Genomic DNA, 14,009 nt, shown 5'->3' with positions numbered 1-14,009 from the left:
TGCTTGGCACGAGACCCGAGAAGGGGGGCCGTGGGGGGAACAAAAGCTAATCTTCAGTGAACGATATTCATATGAGTTTGATGCGAGGTGCGCAATTTGCCATTCGATTGGATGTTTTGGATTGTCCAGGGATTGACATGAAAAGCTTTTTTCCCCAGAATTCAAAGCGGGAACAACTTGGCAGATTTTTGGGAGACCATGAAGAAAACGTTTGTGCCGTGGTTCACGCCTACAAGCAGCATGGAGGCTAGGCAATCTTGCTTGAAATTTCTCGACATGTCGTACGCAGTGGGGCCACACCATCTAAATTAGTGATGCGAGCAAGAGTGGTGGGTGGGATTTTATCTTTTCTTGGTGAAAAATCTCTGATGGGTAGATAATTTCCTCTGACCCTACAACCTAGCTCATGCCATCCTGATTTACTCCTGAGGGATGTATATTGTTGTTTCTTATAAGAATGTACAATCCACCACATGATACCACCAACCATGTTACCCTGGCCAGCGATATGAAGTGAAAGACATACTAACCACCGCTGGTCCATGCAGACAAATTAAACTGTTAGCTAAAGTCTACATTTAAAGGCTAGGGAGATGTCAGCTCTATTTGCTCGAGTCAGAATTCAGACGGCTTATTTAGACTAAACCGCCCAAAGGGGAAAACAGGCCAACTGCCTGACTGAGATAACATCATGACACAAACAGATCAACGTCCAACCAGACAAAATATCATGTTGTTTTGTTGATGAAAGTTGGTGGAGTTTTATGAAAGTTATAACTCACATGAGAGTTTCACAGCTTTTACTGACAGACAATGTGAGTACTTATGGAAGATGCTTAGACTGTGGAGACTTTGTGTCCACGCCGTCCCTTATTGTAATCCTGAATTGACCCTGAGAGGTTACAACGCAGATGCAGAGCTGGCTAAACACTGAAACTTCAGTTTCCACATGGGAACCTGCATGAGCATTTACTCTCGAGAGGAGGGGGCGGCCCTCTTCAATGATTCAAATTTAGACTGCAGTACTCATTTTAAACACCAGGTGTCTGGGTTACATATTGCTCCTTGTACTGCTACAGCAGCCTTGACTTTCCAACAATGTAGGACATTGATGTAAAAAGATGGTTTTCAGTCGGCTTCATGAAGAGTACAAATGAAGAAAAACGAATAAAAACCAAAATTCTTTTGAGAGGAGTGTAATCTGAATTTTTGAAATAGGTTGACGGATTTCAGGTCAACTCTTTTATATCTCATTTTAGATTTATAAACCAGCTAGTTGTATTGTATCTTTTTAGTTTAACTTTACAAAACTCCTTACAACAGTCAGGATAAACTTTTGAATGCATTTCAGGACCTTGACTTATCTGATGAATGCATTTTTCTGACTTTAAAAAACAGCGCCTGTACTTTACTAAAGGTGGAACATGTTAAATGAGGTCTGCACCCAGTGTATTCTGTGATTTTTATCCTCTCCCTTCCTTTTTCTGTCCAGCCTATAGATTTTGAGCTGACACGTTCCTTCATGCTGACAGTGGAGGCAGAGAATGAAGTCCCGCTGGTCCGTGGCATACACCTACCTCGTCAGTCCTCAGCGACCGTCTCCGTACGAATCCTAGACCTCAACGAGAGTCCAGAGTTCAGCCCGAACCCCAAATCCATTAAACTTGAGGAGGGTCTGCCCTCCGGGTCTCTGCTCACCACATTCACTGCCCAAGACCCTGACCGCTTCATGAGACAAACTATTCGGTAAGAAGGCCCTCTCTGTGTACACAGAGCCTCTCATTTTGTGATGATAAAGACCTTTATAATATGATGAGCAGGTTGACGCAGACAGCTAATGGTGTCTCCTAAAGGTCCCATATTCAGCTTTTGTAGTATGTTTTCCTGGTGTCTCGTGCATGTTTAGGCACATCTATGTGCAAAAATTTAAAATACGCGGAACTGCGGCTTCTCCTGCCTCCTCCTGTTAGCAGTAGCAATAGCTGCATGTAATGCTTGGTTCCGAGCATGTCACAAACCCATGATGTCACTGATCCAAGCCCATTTGCTCGTTGTAGCAAGAACAAGCTCACCTCAGACTGACTGTAGCATTCCCAATATGGTAGAAGGGGAAGGACATCTGAGAACAAAGCCAAACGACAGAGAGAGAGAGTGTGTAGATCAGCCGACCAATCAGATCAGACTTGGCACACATGGGGACCTTTTTTTTTTTTTTTTTTTTTTCGTCATTGTGGTGGATACTGAGCATTAGAAACACAGGCAGATGAGAGCCTGCATGGAGTGGTAGTACATGAAATATTGGACCTTTAAATCAGCCTTAGATTTATTTCAATACATTATGAAGACACTGTCAGTGACTGTCATTCAAAGGTATGACTGAAGACAAATGAACAATTAGTGGTGGCACCAACTTGTCTCATGAACAGACATTTTTTTCGAGTTCAAAATTGTTACCAACAATCATTCCTGATTATGTATGTCAGATAGCAGATTATCCGATCCATAAATCATGTTAATATCGCACCAATATCAATATTGTATCAGATCTGTTCCATCTCTTCTCTTGAATATTTCAATTCATCAATGACATTTAATACATCATGTCAAAGTAGCACAAAGAAGAACTGAGTCAGAAAGAAGAAATAAAAGAGTGAGAAAACGTTTGTTTTAAAAGGTGTGCACACATGAATCGTTGAATATCGAATATCGTTCTTCAGCGAATATCGTTCTTCAGTGAACGATATTCATTTAATACATACAAAGAAGAAAAGGTAGTCTCAATACAAACCTCTTGAAGTACTTATAAAGCACCACCGTTTAGTTTGAAAGAAACATGTGCTTCAATTAAAATCTTTGGACAACATTTTTACCAATGTAAGACTGTTTAAGTTGGAATAAGAGGATATGGGATTGTTGCATATTGCAATAAAACACTTCCTGCCGATTACTACACAGGTTACAAAAATGTCATTTGGTTTTCTATGAAGGATAAACAACTTTTGTCTATAGGTTGATTGGTTTGTACATGGTCTCTGATAACAAAAGTAATAAACTAACTTAAACTAAGGCCCTCAGGTTCTCAGTTGCAGTCCTATTTTGAAACAAAAGCTGATAAGATTGGTAACTTGTCCGGAGGAAATGTACACCTTTTCAGATCCTGCAGCCCCGACATACGTAACAGCTCGACAACAACCTAAGTGCAGAAAGCCTGCAGGATTGCAGCTTCTTGTCCCCATCCTTCTTTTCTTTTACATCCCACTATTTGTTTCTAAATGTGGTGCTGAAGTCTTTGTAGCCTAGCAACAGCCAATGGTGGACGGCGACTGTGTTCACAAAAACACACGAGCACACACAAACACACACACAAAAAGGAAGTGTATTATTCACTATAGAGTGGGCCATAGAGAGCATTTCGGTTTATGATTGTTCTTTTTTTTTTTGCTCTTTTATTCTGCAGTTGGTGCTGCTGCAACATTTATTCATAACTGTGCCTTTCAACTTCTTATCCCTCCAATTAGAAATACACAAAATGTTCAATATTCTCTAGTCATGGGTGGCAGTTCTGCTCTCCTATATAAAAAGCTGTCTGATTATTTGCATCATTTCTCAAATGATTGTTCCTTTCTCAAACATGAATGTTGCTGCTGTGTCATTTTGAAGCAATGCAGATGAATGAGTGCGATTCTTTGAGATAAATACATTTCATCAGCAATAGACAGGACATCCTCATGCTCCATTGAGAATATGGGTTGTTTCCAAGTCTACAAAACAAACATATTAAATTGCACTGAGTACATCGTTCGAGATAGTTTTCAGTTCCAGTTAAAGTAAATAGATGAGTTTGGGTTGCTTCATCCGAGTGCTGCAGCCTGCATGCATCTGCTCAGCAGGAGCTGCTTGGCCTGTCGCCAGAGAAGCAGATAAAGGAGCCTTTCTATGTTGGATTCTTACCCTTTTATTTCTCCATCTGTATCCAGGTACTCCAAGATGTATGATCCTGCCAACTGGCTGGAAATCGACCCGGTTAATGGTCGGATTTCCACTATTGCAATCCTTGACCGAGAGTCTCCCTACGTCAAGAACAACCTTTACAACGTTACCTTCATGGCTTCTGATAATGGTGAGACACCACCAGGGCTGTGCTGGTGTCCTGCAGTAACCCCGTCCTCCCACATAGAGAGGGGGCTTGTGTTCACTTGGCCTCCGTGCTCTTTCAGTAATTGCTTTTTCACAGTGGGCTCTAGAATCTGACTGCTGTAGAGCTCTGAGTACTCTCTTCACTTCAAGTAATGAAATCAACAGCAGTTACGATTCAGGAGGATCTACAATATGAAGAAAATCACTAATGTTAAGACTGTGTCATAGATAATTATCTTGTTCACCTTAGAATGTGCTCATTAAATCTAAAGAGGGAGCTGGTCCTCTTCCATACAGTCCTGTTAACACTGCCGGGATTCTGTGCTCTATAGATCAGGTCTGGGCAACTTTTACCTTCATGAGATCACAAAGGGCAATAACCCCTCCCCAGGTGGGTGATACTCCCACAGCTTTGGTGTTTGTTATGCCCTCTGAGTCTGCCTTCTCACTGTAAACAATAGGAGCGAAAAATCTCAAGCCACCCAAGCACTTCCAGAGAGGGGGCGTGGTCAGACACAGCTCATTTACATTTAAAGCTACAGACACAGAAACAGCCTGTTGAGAGCGGGGCTGAAAAAGAGGGGTTTATAGACATGATCAAATACAGGATCAGAGTGTATATAGAACAAGAAATTTCACTCACATGTATTAAGGAGCTCTGAGACTTATTTAAACTGGTTGAAGAGGAGGAGAATATGTGACCTTTGATTGTGTTTTGCTCATTAATTAAGTATTTCTAATTAATATTTAAGTATGAAGATGTAAATGTTCGATTCATGCATTCTAATGAAATCTGTATATTTGTTACTTTTGTTAAACACATTTAATTAAGTTTCTTACTTTCTCCCTCTGGCAGAGAGAATGAAATACATTTGTCTTACGTTGGTAACTAAAGTTGCCGCCCCCATGCTGTAGATACTATATAGACTATAGATGTAGAAGAATTGTCATATCTGATACATGGATTTTAAGTTTTAAATGCAAGTAATCCTTGTGGTCAGTAAAAGGCTGTGCTAGTGGCATACATAATGTTTCAGATAGGAACATGTCAGGTTCATGTCCTGACTCTGGAAAAGTAAAGCTCTAACTTCACTGATTGGTAAGAGGAAGAGGGTTTCCTGCAGACAACAGAGACTACTGTCCACATTTTATTACATTTTCATACTTTATCCAATAATCAAATCCGTGATTAGGGAGACGGTGGACTAGAGCAGACAGTCTTTGAGCACAGTGCCCCCATTGATTTCTAATGGGGATGTTTTCCTTCCTATTTAGTGCAAGTTTCCAAAAAGTCTTTCCCATGTTGCGCTCAGCACTGTGATTTATAGCCAACAAAAAGAGGATTCTCTATTCAAAATGTGAAACTGTTCAAGAGGAATGTAGTTGAGCAGCAGCTCCAGTTATCCACTGGTCCCTGCACACTCTCCTTACAGAGACCCCACTGTGTCCTGAGCTTCCTGTTAACTGTTCTCTGTCCTTGCACATTCTACGCCGTCATCTTACACTCCTCAAGCATCTCACAAATAAATTTGTAAAAAATCCTGTCAGACAAACACACAGGATGAGCAAGATGTTTTATATCTGCATTTTTTAAGTGGTCACAACATGTGTAATGGGCCCCGAGGATTAAGCTTCTTACCTCAGATTTGACTAAAACCTGGCTCAGGCTGCAGGAGTTTTAAAATCCTACCTGATATTTGAATCAGGTAGCATCACACATTTTAAGAAAATCTTCACAGATCTTCTCCATAATCTCAAAGATATAAAAATCCCGACACATCGCAGAGTACAGGATTTGACTGAGATTACCACCTCACGTGACTTCATGTAAACAATAGATTTGTTATTTCACTGTTTTTGCAGCAAGGAAAGGAAATGTCTTGGGAAACATGGATACCATGAATCGTCTGAAGATAAATACTCGGGTGCAGGTTGTGCCACTACTGTCCTCTGTTGTGTCTCACATACAACTTCATTCAGATCTTTTCACAGCGTTATTGTCAATATTTTAAATTCTAAAGATCAAACATGTTTAATACAAATTGGTGCGCCCTCGACGACCCCCAAGCTTAGACGTTAAGTTCGGTTCTCTATATGAGTCAATTCATGTTTTTATTTTTTTAATTTGGTAATTTATTAAAAGATAAGAGTCAAAAACATTTGTGTAAATATTGTCCTTACAGAAACAAAAACACATGCTGACATTCGTCTATTTCACACAATCATTTTCAAACAATTAATAACCAAGGAAGAAGTACGACTATATGAGTCACACTACAAGACTCCAAGCAGCCTTTAACACGAGAACGGCAAGATTATCCTGCCGTCTGAGCCAGGTTTAAGAATACAGTTTTTTGTGATGCTAAGAAAAAAGGAAAACTTTTTTTAAAATAATCAATTTAGGGGCAATGTCACCGTTTGCTTTGTTATGCATAGCTGGAAAGATATGCAAACTCTGCAGAAACATTTTACCAGCTTGAGTTATCAAAAGCTAAATTGAAGCATTATACAAACTGTGATTATACTGCATAGATTAGGGAGTCTAAAGTTTTTCTAAAATAAAGTGTGACGTTCTTCTTCGCTTGATAATCTTCTTTATTTCTCAGTATAAAATCATTCTTGGAGGACTCTCTGGGGCCCTTGGGTTCCAACTAAAGACGTCAGTCTTAAAATAAAAAAAACGGTCACAGATGTATAATTTCATTTTTTAAAGGCTCAGTCATTTCCTAAAAAAAGTTGGCTTCTGACCAAATAGAAAGAGATTGTTCATTTTGTTTGGGAGTCATTTTAGCCTTGGATTAATTCAAATGCAAAGCTCTCTTCAGTATTATGGGCAGCAGGATAATGAATACTAGATTAAATGGTGGAAGAACCCCAGTGTGTGTGTTTATGGCGCATGTAACCGAGTGTGGGGCTCATCCATGTTTTTGTTACAGTTCATGCACAGCAGAAGAGTTTCAGGCAAATAGGAAAAGGATCTCTCATCGTCCTTCTCAAAGAATGGACCCTTAGTATTTAAAGAGCATATTGCAGGTTAAAAAAATGTTTTAATTAATATTTTATATAGTCTGTTAATGGCTGTAAAATAAGTAGGTTATTTTTTTAATATGTTCTACAACACATAAGTGCTCTAATTTAGAGGAGAAAGTGGCTGTTTTAGCATAGCCGTTTAGAACGCGCTTTTTTTTCAACAACGCGTCATATGACGTAACATGAGGGAGTCCCGTTCTCTGACTCTGCTTTGATCGGCTTTATGCGTCCGTGTATGAATGAATGAATGAAGCCTTTATTGCCCCTGGGGGAACTTGTCTTGCACCGAGAGCATCAAACACTTTACAAACAAACATTTAGAAGGCAGCACAAAAGAATTAAAGCACAAAAAAACAGGCTAAAACATCACATGATTAAAGAGGTGTAATGATACGTGGTAGTGAGTGAGAACAGACAGGATGCCTCCCTGCTATAGTTTGTAACTTGAGCGGCGCACATTCAGGTGCACAGTGTAAGTGGCTTGATTATTCATAGTGTGTTTTGGTGAATTATTCTCACAACCTCAGAAACGATCGAACAGACACATTGAATATTTCGGTATCAGACACAAAAACGTTTCCTTATTAATGATTTAAATCTCTGGCTGTTTAACATAAAATATTATATACGCAGACAGAAAGCGTTTAATGATTTGATCTGCTGGAATCCTCTGTTATATTCTCTAGTGTGAGCGTAATAGACACCGGACAGTCTGTTTTAATATATGTAGTCATACGATTTATTATAAATCCAACTCTGTTACAAGAGAGCGCGTGTGTGTGTGTGCGTGTGTGTGTGTGTGTGTGTGTGTTTGTGTGTGTGCGCAGTGGGGAAAGACGGAACGCGCAGTTTGGAAACGAAACGAAACACAACCTTTACTTCTGTCGGTCCTTTATCCAATTAAAACTTTAAACTTTTTGTAGTAGCCTAATATATGTGCACGCATTAAACTGTGGAGTGTGTGTGTGTGTGTGTGTGTGTGTGTGTGTGTGTGTGTGTGCGTGCGCAGTGGGAAAAGACGGAACGCGCGGTTTGGAAACAAACAGAAACACAACCTTTACTTCTGTCGGTCCTTTATCCAATTAAAACTTTAAACTTCTTGTAGTAGCCTAATATATGTGCACGCATTAAACTGTGGAGTGTGTGCGCTGTTGTGCATGTTTGTGTGGATTACGTGCGCCGTGATCCTGCACCATACACTGTATTTTCTATAACAACGTGAGCACTGGGCTGCATGAGGAATAAACAATTAAGACGTGGTGCTGCATTTGCACAGGCCGTGTAATCGGGTTCTATGTCTGTCTGTCTGTCTGTCTCTCTCTCTCTCGCTCTCTCTCTCGCGCGCGCACAGCGCGGCACCGTAATACGTTGTACAGATTTGCCGTTTTTACCAGCAGCTCCCATACAATGTAAAGGTGAATGATCGTCACTTGCACCTTCTACAAATAGTTTTTTAATTGATTGAATGTGATTACAAACTTTACATATGCTGATGTGAACACAGCACTCGCCCATATATGGCGAGCTGACAGCTGTCACTCAGCAGGACGCCTGCTCCGGGTCTCTCCTCACACCACAGCTTCACTTCTCTCCTGAGGCCGTTATTCCTCTAATCCTGCCTGTTTCTGCTCTCTATCACATTTAACAGGTTCAGAATAATAAGCCAGTGGACCATTATATGTAAAGGAATACATGTCTTCTTCCTCTTTATTGACGGGAGTGACACTCGGATCCATGATTTTCTATGTTAAACAGACGGGGATTCAGCGGGACTCCCTTATGTTACGTCACAGCCGAATGCGGAAGTAAAAAGCAAAGACCTGCGAACACGTACTAAAACTTCTCCAGGAGACCCTGTGGGTTATTAATTTCTGAATTTCTTTAAAAACAGTATTGTTAACGTATTTTCCTATGATTAGTTAAGTTTTGTCTTTAACCTGCAATATGCTCTTTAAGAGACTACACTAGCTGCAGAACGAAATATGGACGTAGCACAGATTGCCTCTTCATGATACATCTGCCAGTAACTTGACAATCATAAACCAGAGGAAATAAAACCTTGTTGTTTGTCAAAATCATGCTGAGACCTTATCTCGACGCAAAATCCTCTCGAGGCTTAGTACGCTCATGAGGAAGAACAGTTTTCTTCGGCAAAGCCAGTGATGTGAGGGAACCAGGTGAAATGAAGAGGAGATTTGTAAATAATATGGTGTCTCGTGGTCATAGTTAAAAATCAACTGGCCCTTATCTTGGCTGACTACTGGGTGACCTCAACCAGAGGATTGCTAATTATCTTTAAGATAAAGCTTTATCAAATATTGTATGCACTTATTGCTGATAAACGTTTAAAGAAGATGTGAAATGGATGATGAACGTTTTTTTCATGTGTTCAGGTATCCCACCTGCCAGCGGAACAGGCACCCTTCAGATGTACCTGCTGGACATTAATGACAATGCGCCGTACGTGTTCCCCCCCGAGGTGGAGATGTGTGAGAAGCCAGATCCTAACACCATCAACATTACTGCTAGTGACCCCGACCTGACCCCTAATGCTGGACCATTTGCCTTTGAGCTGGCCAATCACCCAATAGATGTACGCCGCAACTGGACTATCAGCCGCATCAATGGTCAGTATTAAGGATTTGTCTCTATTCATTCATTCACTCTCTTACAAAAAGTAAGAGTACATCCAAACATCTGAATCTGTTGAACCAATGAAACTATCTTGGTTTTCAAACCCATGATGTTAGCTTGTCCCAGGCTGTTAATTCCTATTAAGTGTACTGCGCTTGCCCTCAGGCTTTGCTAAAACTGTCTCATCTCTGTTAATATCTCTGTTTGAAGATGGTACAGAGGGAGGATCACTTCGTCAGCCCATTACACCTTTGTGATATTCAGTTGGAAGGCATAAAAATGTTGCACCTTGAAACATCACAGTCTCAATAGGACAAGTGTTTCCATACATGGACAACACTATGACCGCAGAGGATCTCATGTTATAAATTCTCTGACCTGCTTATGTATGGCCTTCGAACTCTCCTGTGTTGACCCTCTAGGCAATTTAGAGCTGTTTTTTTTTTTTGTTTGTTTAGGCTGACGGCAGATGAATGTAAGTGGCCAGCTCAAAGGCAAATAGTAGATGCTATCTGCTTACACTGTTGTGGTTGTTGAGGATAGTGTCCCACACCGCTCCAGTGTTTGGCTCAGGGAGGGTCCTCTCGCTGGGTGAACACGTGGCTAACAAGTTCTAAAGTTAGATGAGCTTATAAGGGTAAAGGAGTCTGACTGAGACGCTCTTGGCCATCTTCATCGATTAAGCAGCCTGGTTTAAAGACAAGATGAGATGGATTGAACACAGTTCTGGTCCACCCAGCTTCCCTTATCCTACTGATCAAAGTCCCACTCTGAGGTTCTGTAATGAGAAAGTTTGCTTTTTTCGAACAATGCCTTAAGATATTATCATAAGACCCAGATTTCCCAGACTCTGTGGACAGATGGACATGAATAATGCCGGTGACAGTTCAAAAGGTTCAACTGGCCAAGCAGAGGAGGGAACCAATAAAACCATTTTGTTGCAAACTCATCACATTTCCACAGTTAAACATAAAAATGTTTCTCTTTTACTGTCTGTGGGTTTAAGCCTTTTTCTTTGTTTCTTTTCAGAATATTATACAACTCTTTTTAGATTAAAGTTACATAACACACTTAGTCTTGGCTGGCGTTATGAAATCTAAACTCCTTTTTACAGACATGTAAAAGTCACATCACAGAAACCAAAGAAGAGTTGTAGCTGTAGACCTTTACTAAGGTTTATGTAACATTTATATTCATATATTTCTTTCTATTAAAATATGGGCTGGGAGAAATATGCAATACTGCCCTCTCCCTTTGAACATACTGTGGTAATGAGTATTTGAAAACAAACAAAAGAAAACCCAGCTGCACCAGTTAAGCACCACCATTAGCAGTCTTTAGCAGTACTGGGAATCTCCCAGTGTAATGAAGTGGAATGGCATGAATATAAAGCAGATTGGAGTGTATCAGTGACAGTTTGCCAGACTTGGCCGTCTCTCTGCTTCTCCACATTTGTACCCTTCTATCATTGTGTCACACTCTAGGCGAGCATGCCCTGCTGCGACTGCGGATTGGCTCCTTGGCCAGTGGGATCTACGAGGTACCCATCAAAATCACAGACTCTGGCAACCTGCCCATGTCCAACACGTCATTCCTGAAGGTCAAGGTCTGCCAGTGTGATCACCATGGAGACTGTGTGGACATGGAGCGAATCATTGCTGCTGGACTTGGCACTGGAGCCATCATTGCCATCCTCATCTGCATCATCATACTATTAGGTGAGGACACACACACACACACACACACACACACACACACACACACACACACACACACACACACACACACACACACACACACACACACACACACACACACACACACACACACACACACACACACACACACACACACACACACACACACACACACACACACACACACACACACACACACACACACACACACACACACACACACACACACACACACACACACACACACACACACACACACACACACACACACACACACACACACACACCAAATAACTTTATTTTGAAAATGTGCACAGTTAATCACACCCCTCTCTGACACAGAGTCCAGAAAACTTTTTTTTATTTATTAAGGGATACAAGGGATTAGGGTTTTTTTTAATTGAGCTAACCAGGAAACTGCCCCAAGGCTTTCGACAACCAGGGGCCTGAACAGCCACTTTTTTAAGAACTAAATCCCTCAACTAATATTGAATGATAGTCATTATGATTTGTACTAATTAAAGATTTTTTAATGGGCAGACACAACACGTTGTAGTGAATGGTTTTAAATCAAACAACATTGTTTTAAGTACTGGGGTCCCACAGGGCTTTGTCTCATCACCCATCCTCTTCTGCATTTACACAAATGAAATAATCTGGGATGACAGTAGATTGACACTGTTTGCTGATAGGGCAGCTGTGGCTCAGTTAGAAGAGTCTGTCGTATCTCAACAGGAAGGTCGAGGGTTCGATCCCCAGATCCTGCTGCCATGTCAGATGTGTCCTCAGGCAAGACCCTAGTTTTTTTCCCGCTGCTTCACTGGCGGCTTATGGATGTGTAGATTAGTTAATTCTGAAGGTTCTTTTACAGCAGCCTCTACCATCATTGTGTGACTTGGATTGTTGGAGGATTAGAAAAGGTCCATAGGTCCTATGATTTGTATGTCAAGGTACCCCACCCACACACACATACACTCTTTCATTACATTTGTACACTGAATCCGGAAGCTACAATCAGTCACTGTAATTGCATGTCAGTTGGTCAAGCACAGCTTTGCACTGGCAGAGATTTCAGGATCAAATCTCAAGTGTGATCGCCAAGCTAGTTGCAAGGGTTTTTTTCAGCTTATGAACAAGTGGCACTCCATGTGCTTGGACACAATGACTGGCCTTTTTGAGCTGCTCGCCTACTTGGAATCCCTGTTTAGGATATTACATTTTGAAAGCATCAACAATGAGCAAGTCTAACAAAGAAACAGTTTTCAAGTGGCGACGAGAGAGATTTTTAAAGATCACATATTACATAAAATACACCGTGTTGTTCTATCTTTAATATGTGTCTCTAGTTTGCCTACAAATCCTCCATTTTGCCTGCTCCACTTTTAAGAAAATGTCTTCTCAAACAGACTGTTTGGAGATTTTCACTTCATGACATCACAAAGGGCAGTAGCCCCTCCCCGACGTTCACTCCCACAGCTAGGTGTTCCTTCTGCCCTCTAAGTCTGCCTTCTCACCGTAAATCATAGGAGATGGGAGCGAGAAAGCCAGAGACACCCAAGCCCTTCCATAGAGGGGCGTGGTCAAACACAGCTTATTTATATTTAAAGCTACAGACACAAAAAGAGCCTGTTCTGAGCGGGGCTGAAATAGAGGGGTTTATAGACATGATAGTATTATAGTATAGATAGTAGTATGATAGGGTTTATAGGTATGATCAATTAAAGGATCAGAGTGAATTTAGAACAAGACACTTCACACACATTTTGGAGAGCATGAGACCCTAATTATACTGTCAAAAAATGAGGATAATATATGACGAAAATTAGAATCAATTATCTTTGGCCCATTGCTTTGTTTCTTTATTTCCTGCATGTATTTCCATACGCTGCAGTGTGGCATAAAGATTGAAGCACTGAAAGCTGATTTTCAAGGGATGTGCTCAAAGGAATAGTATAATTCTGTTAAAATGTCATTTTTGAGTGAAGGGTTTAAATAAGCACATTAGTTGAAGGAGTTGTGAAAGTGCTAAATGGGTCAAGCTGCACTTTAGGTCTAATTGCCTATTTACACTGAAGAGTTAAGTTGAGTGTAAACACTGAAGGAAGCTGAACTATGAGATGACATGAAAGTAATGGAAGGAGATTTAGGATAAGTGATCAGCGTTGAACCACAAGGATCAATATTTCTTGTAAAAGTCTGAGGATGTTTTCACAGTTTTAAAAAGTTATAGAGTGTACAATCAATGAAACTTTTAATAAGCCTGAAATGGTCTTTTCCCCCTCCACATTTCAGGGCTTTTTTTCTGAAAGTTTGAAGAGATGTATGTTTCTTTAATGAGTCATCCTTTATGAATTTTTAATTCTAATCTTGACAGTCGCTATGGCACTATGAGGAGCTGTACAAAATCTGGGCCAAGCAAGCAGCTGAAGTTACTGACTACCATCATGCTGGGCCTCGTTCTTTGAAGGTTTACTTTGTGGTACATCAACCATATTGTAGAGTAAGAACATA

The 14,009-nt window shown here is 40.7% G+C and overlaps 1 protein-coding gene across 1 annotated transcript in view; it reads left to right on the top strand.

The window, feature by feature from the left end:
• LOC306828695 (cadherin-2-like) overlaps positions 1-14,009 on the top strand; it is a 92,954-nt gene that overhangs the window by 57,976 nt on the left and 20,969 nt on the right. Inside the window, exons 10-13 of the mRNA XM_079351260.1 lie at positions 1,493-1,746; positions 3,978-4,120; positions 9,561-9,794; positions 11,286-11,519. Coding sequence (XP_079207386.1) covers positions 1,493-1,746; positions 3,978-4,120; positions 9,561-9,794; positions 11,286-11,519 — 865 coding nt within the window. The remainder of the gene's footprint in view (positions 1-1,492; positions 1,747-3,977; positions 4,121-9,560; positions 9,795-11,285; positions 11,520-14,009) is intronic.

This window comes from Symphodus melops, assembly GCF_947650265.1.
Source record: "Symphodus melops genome assembly, chromosome: 8".
In the NCBI taxonomy this organism is placed as follows: Eukaryota; Metazoa; Chordata; class Actinopteri; order Labriformes; family Labridae; genus Symphodus; species Symphodus melops.
This window is presented reverse-complemented; position numbering and strand designations above follow the sequence as displayed.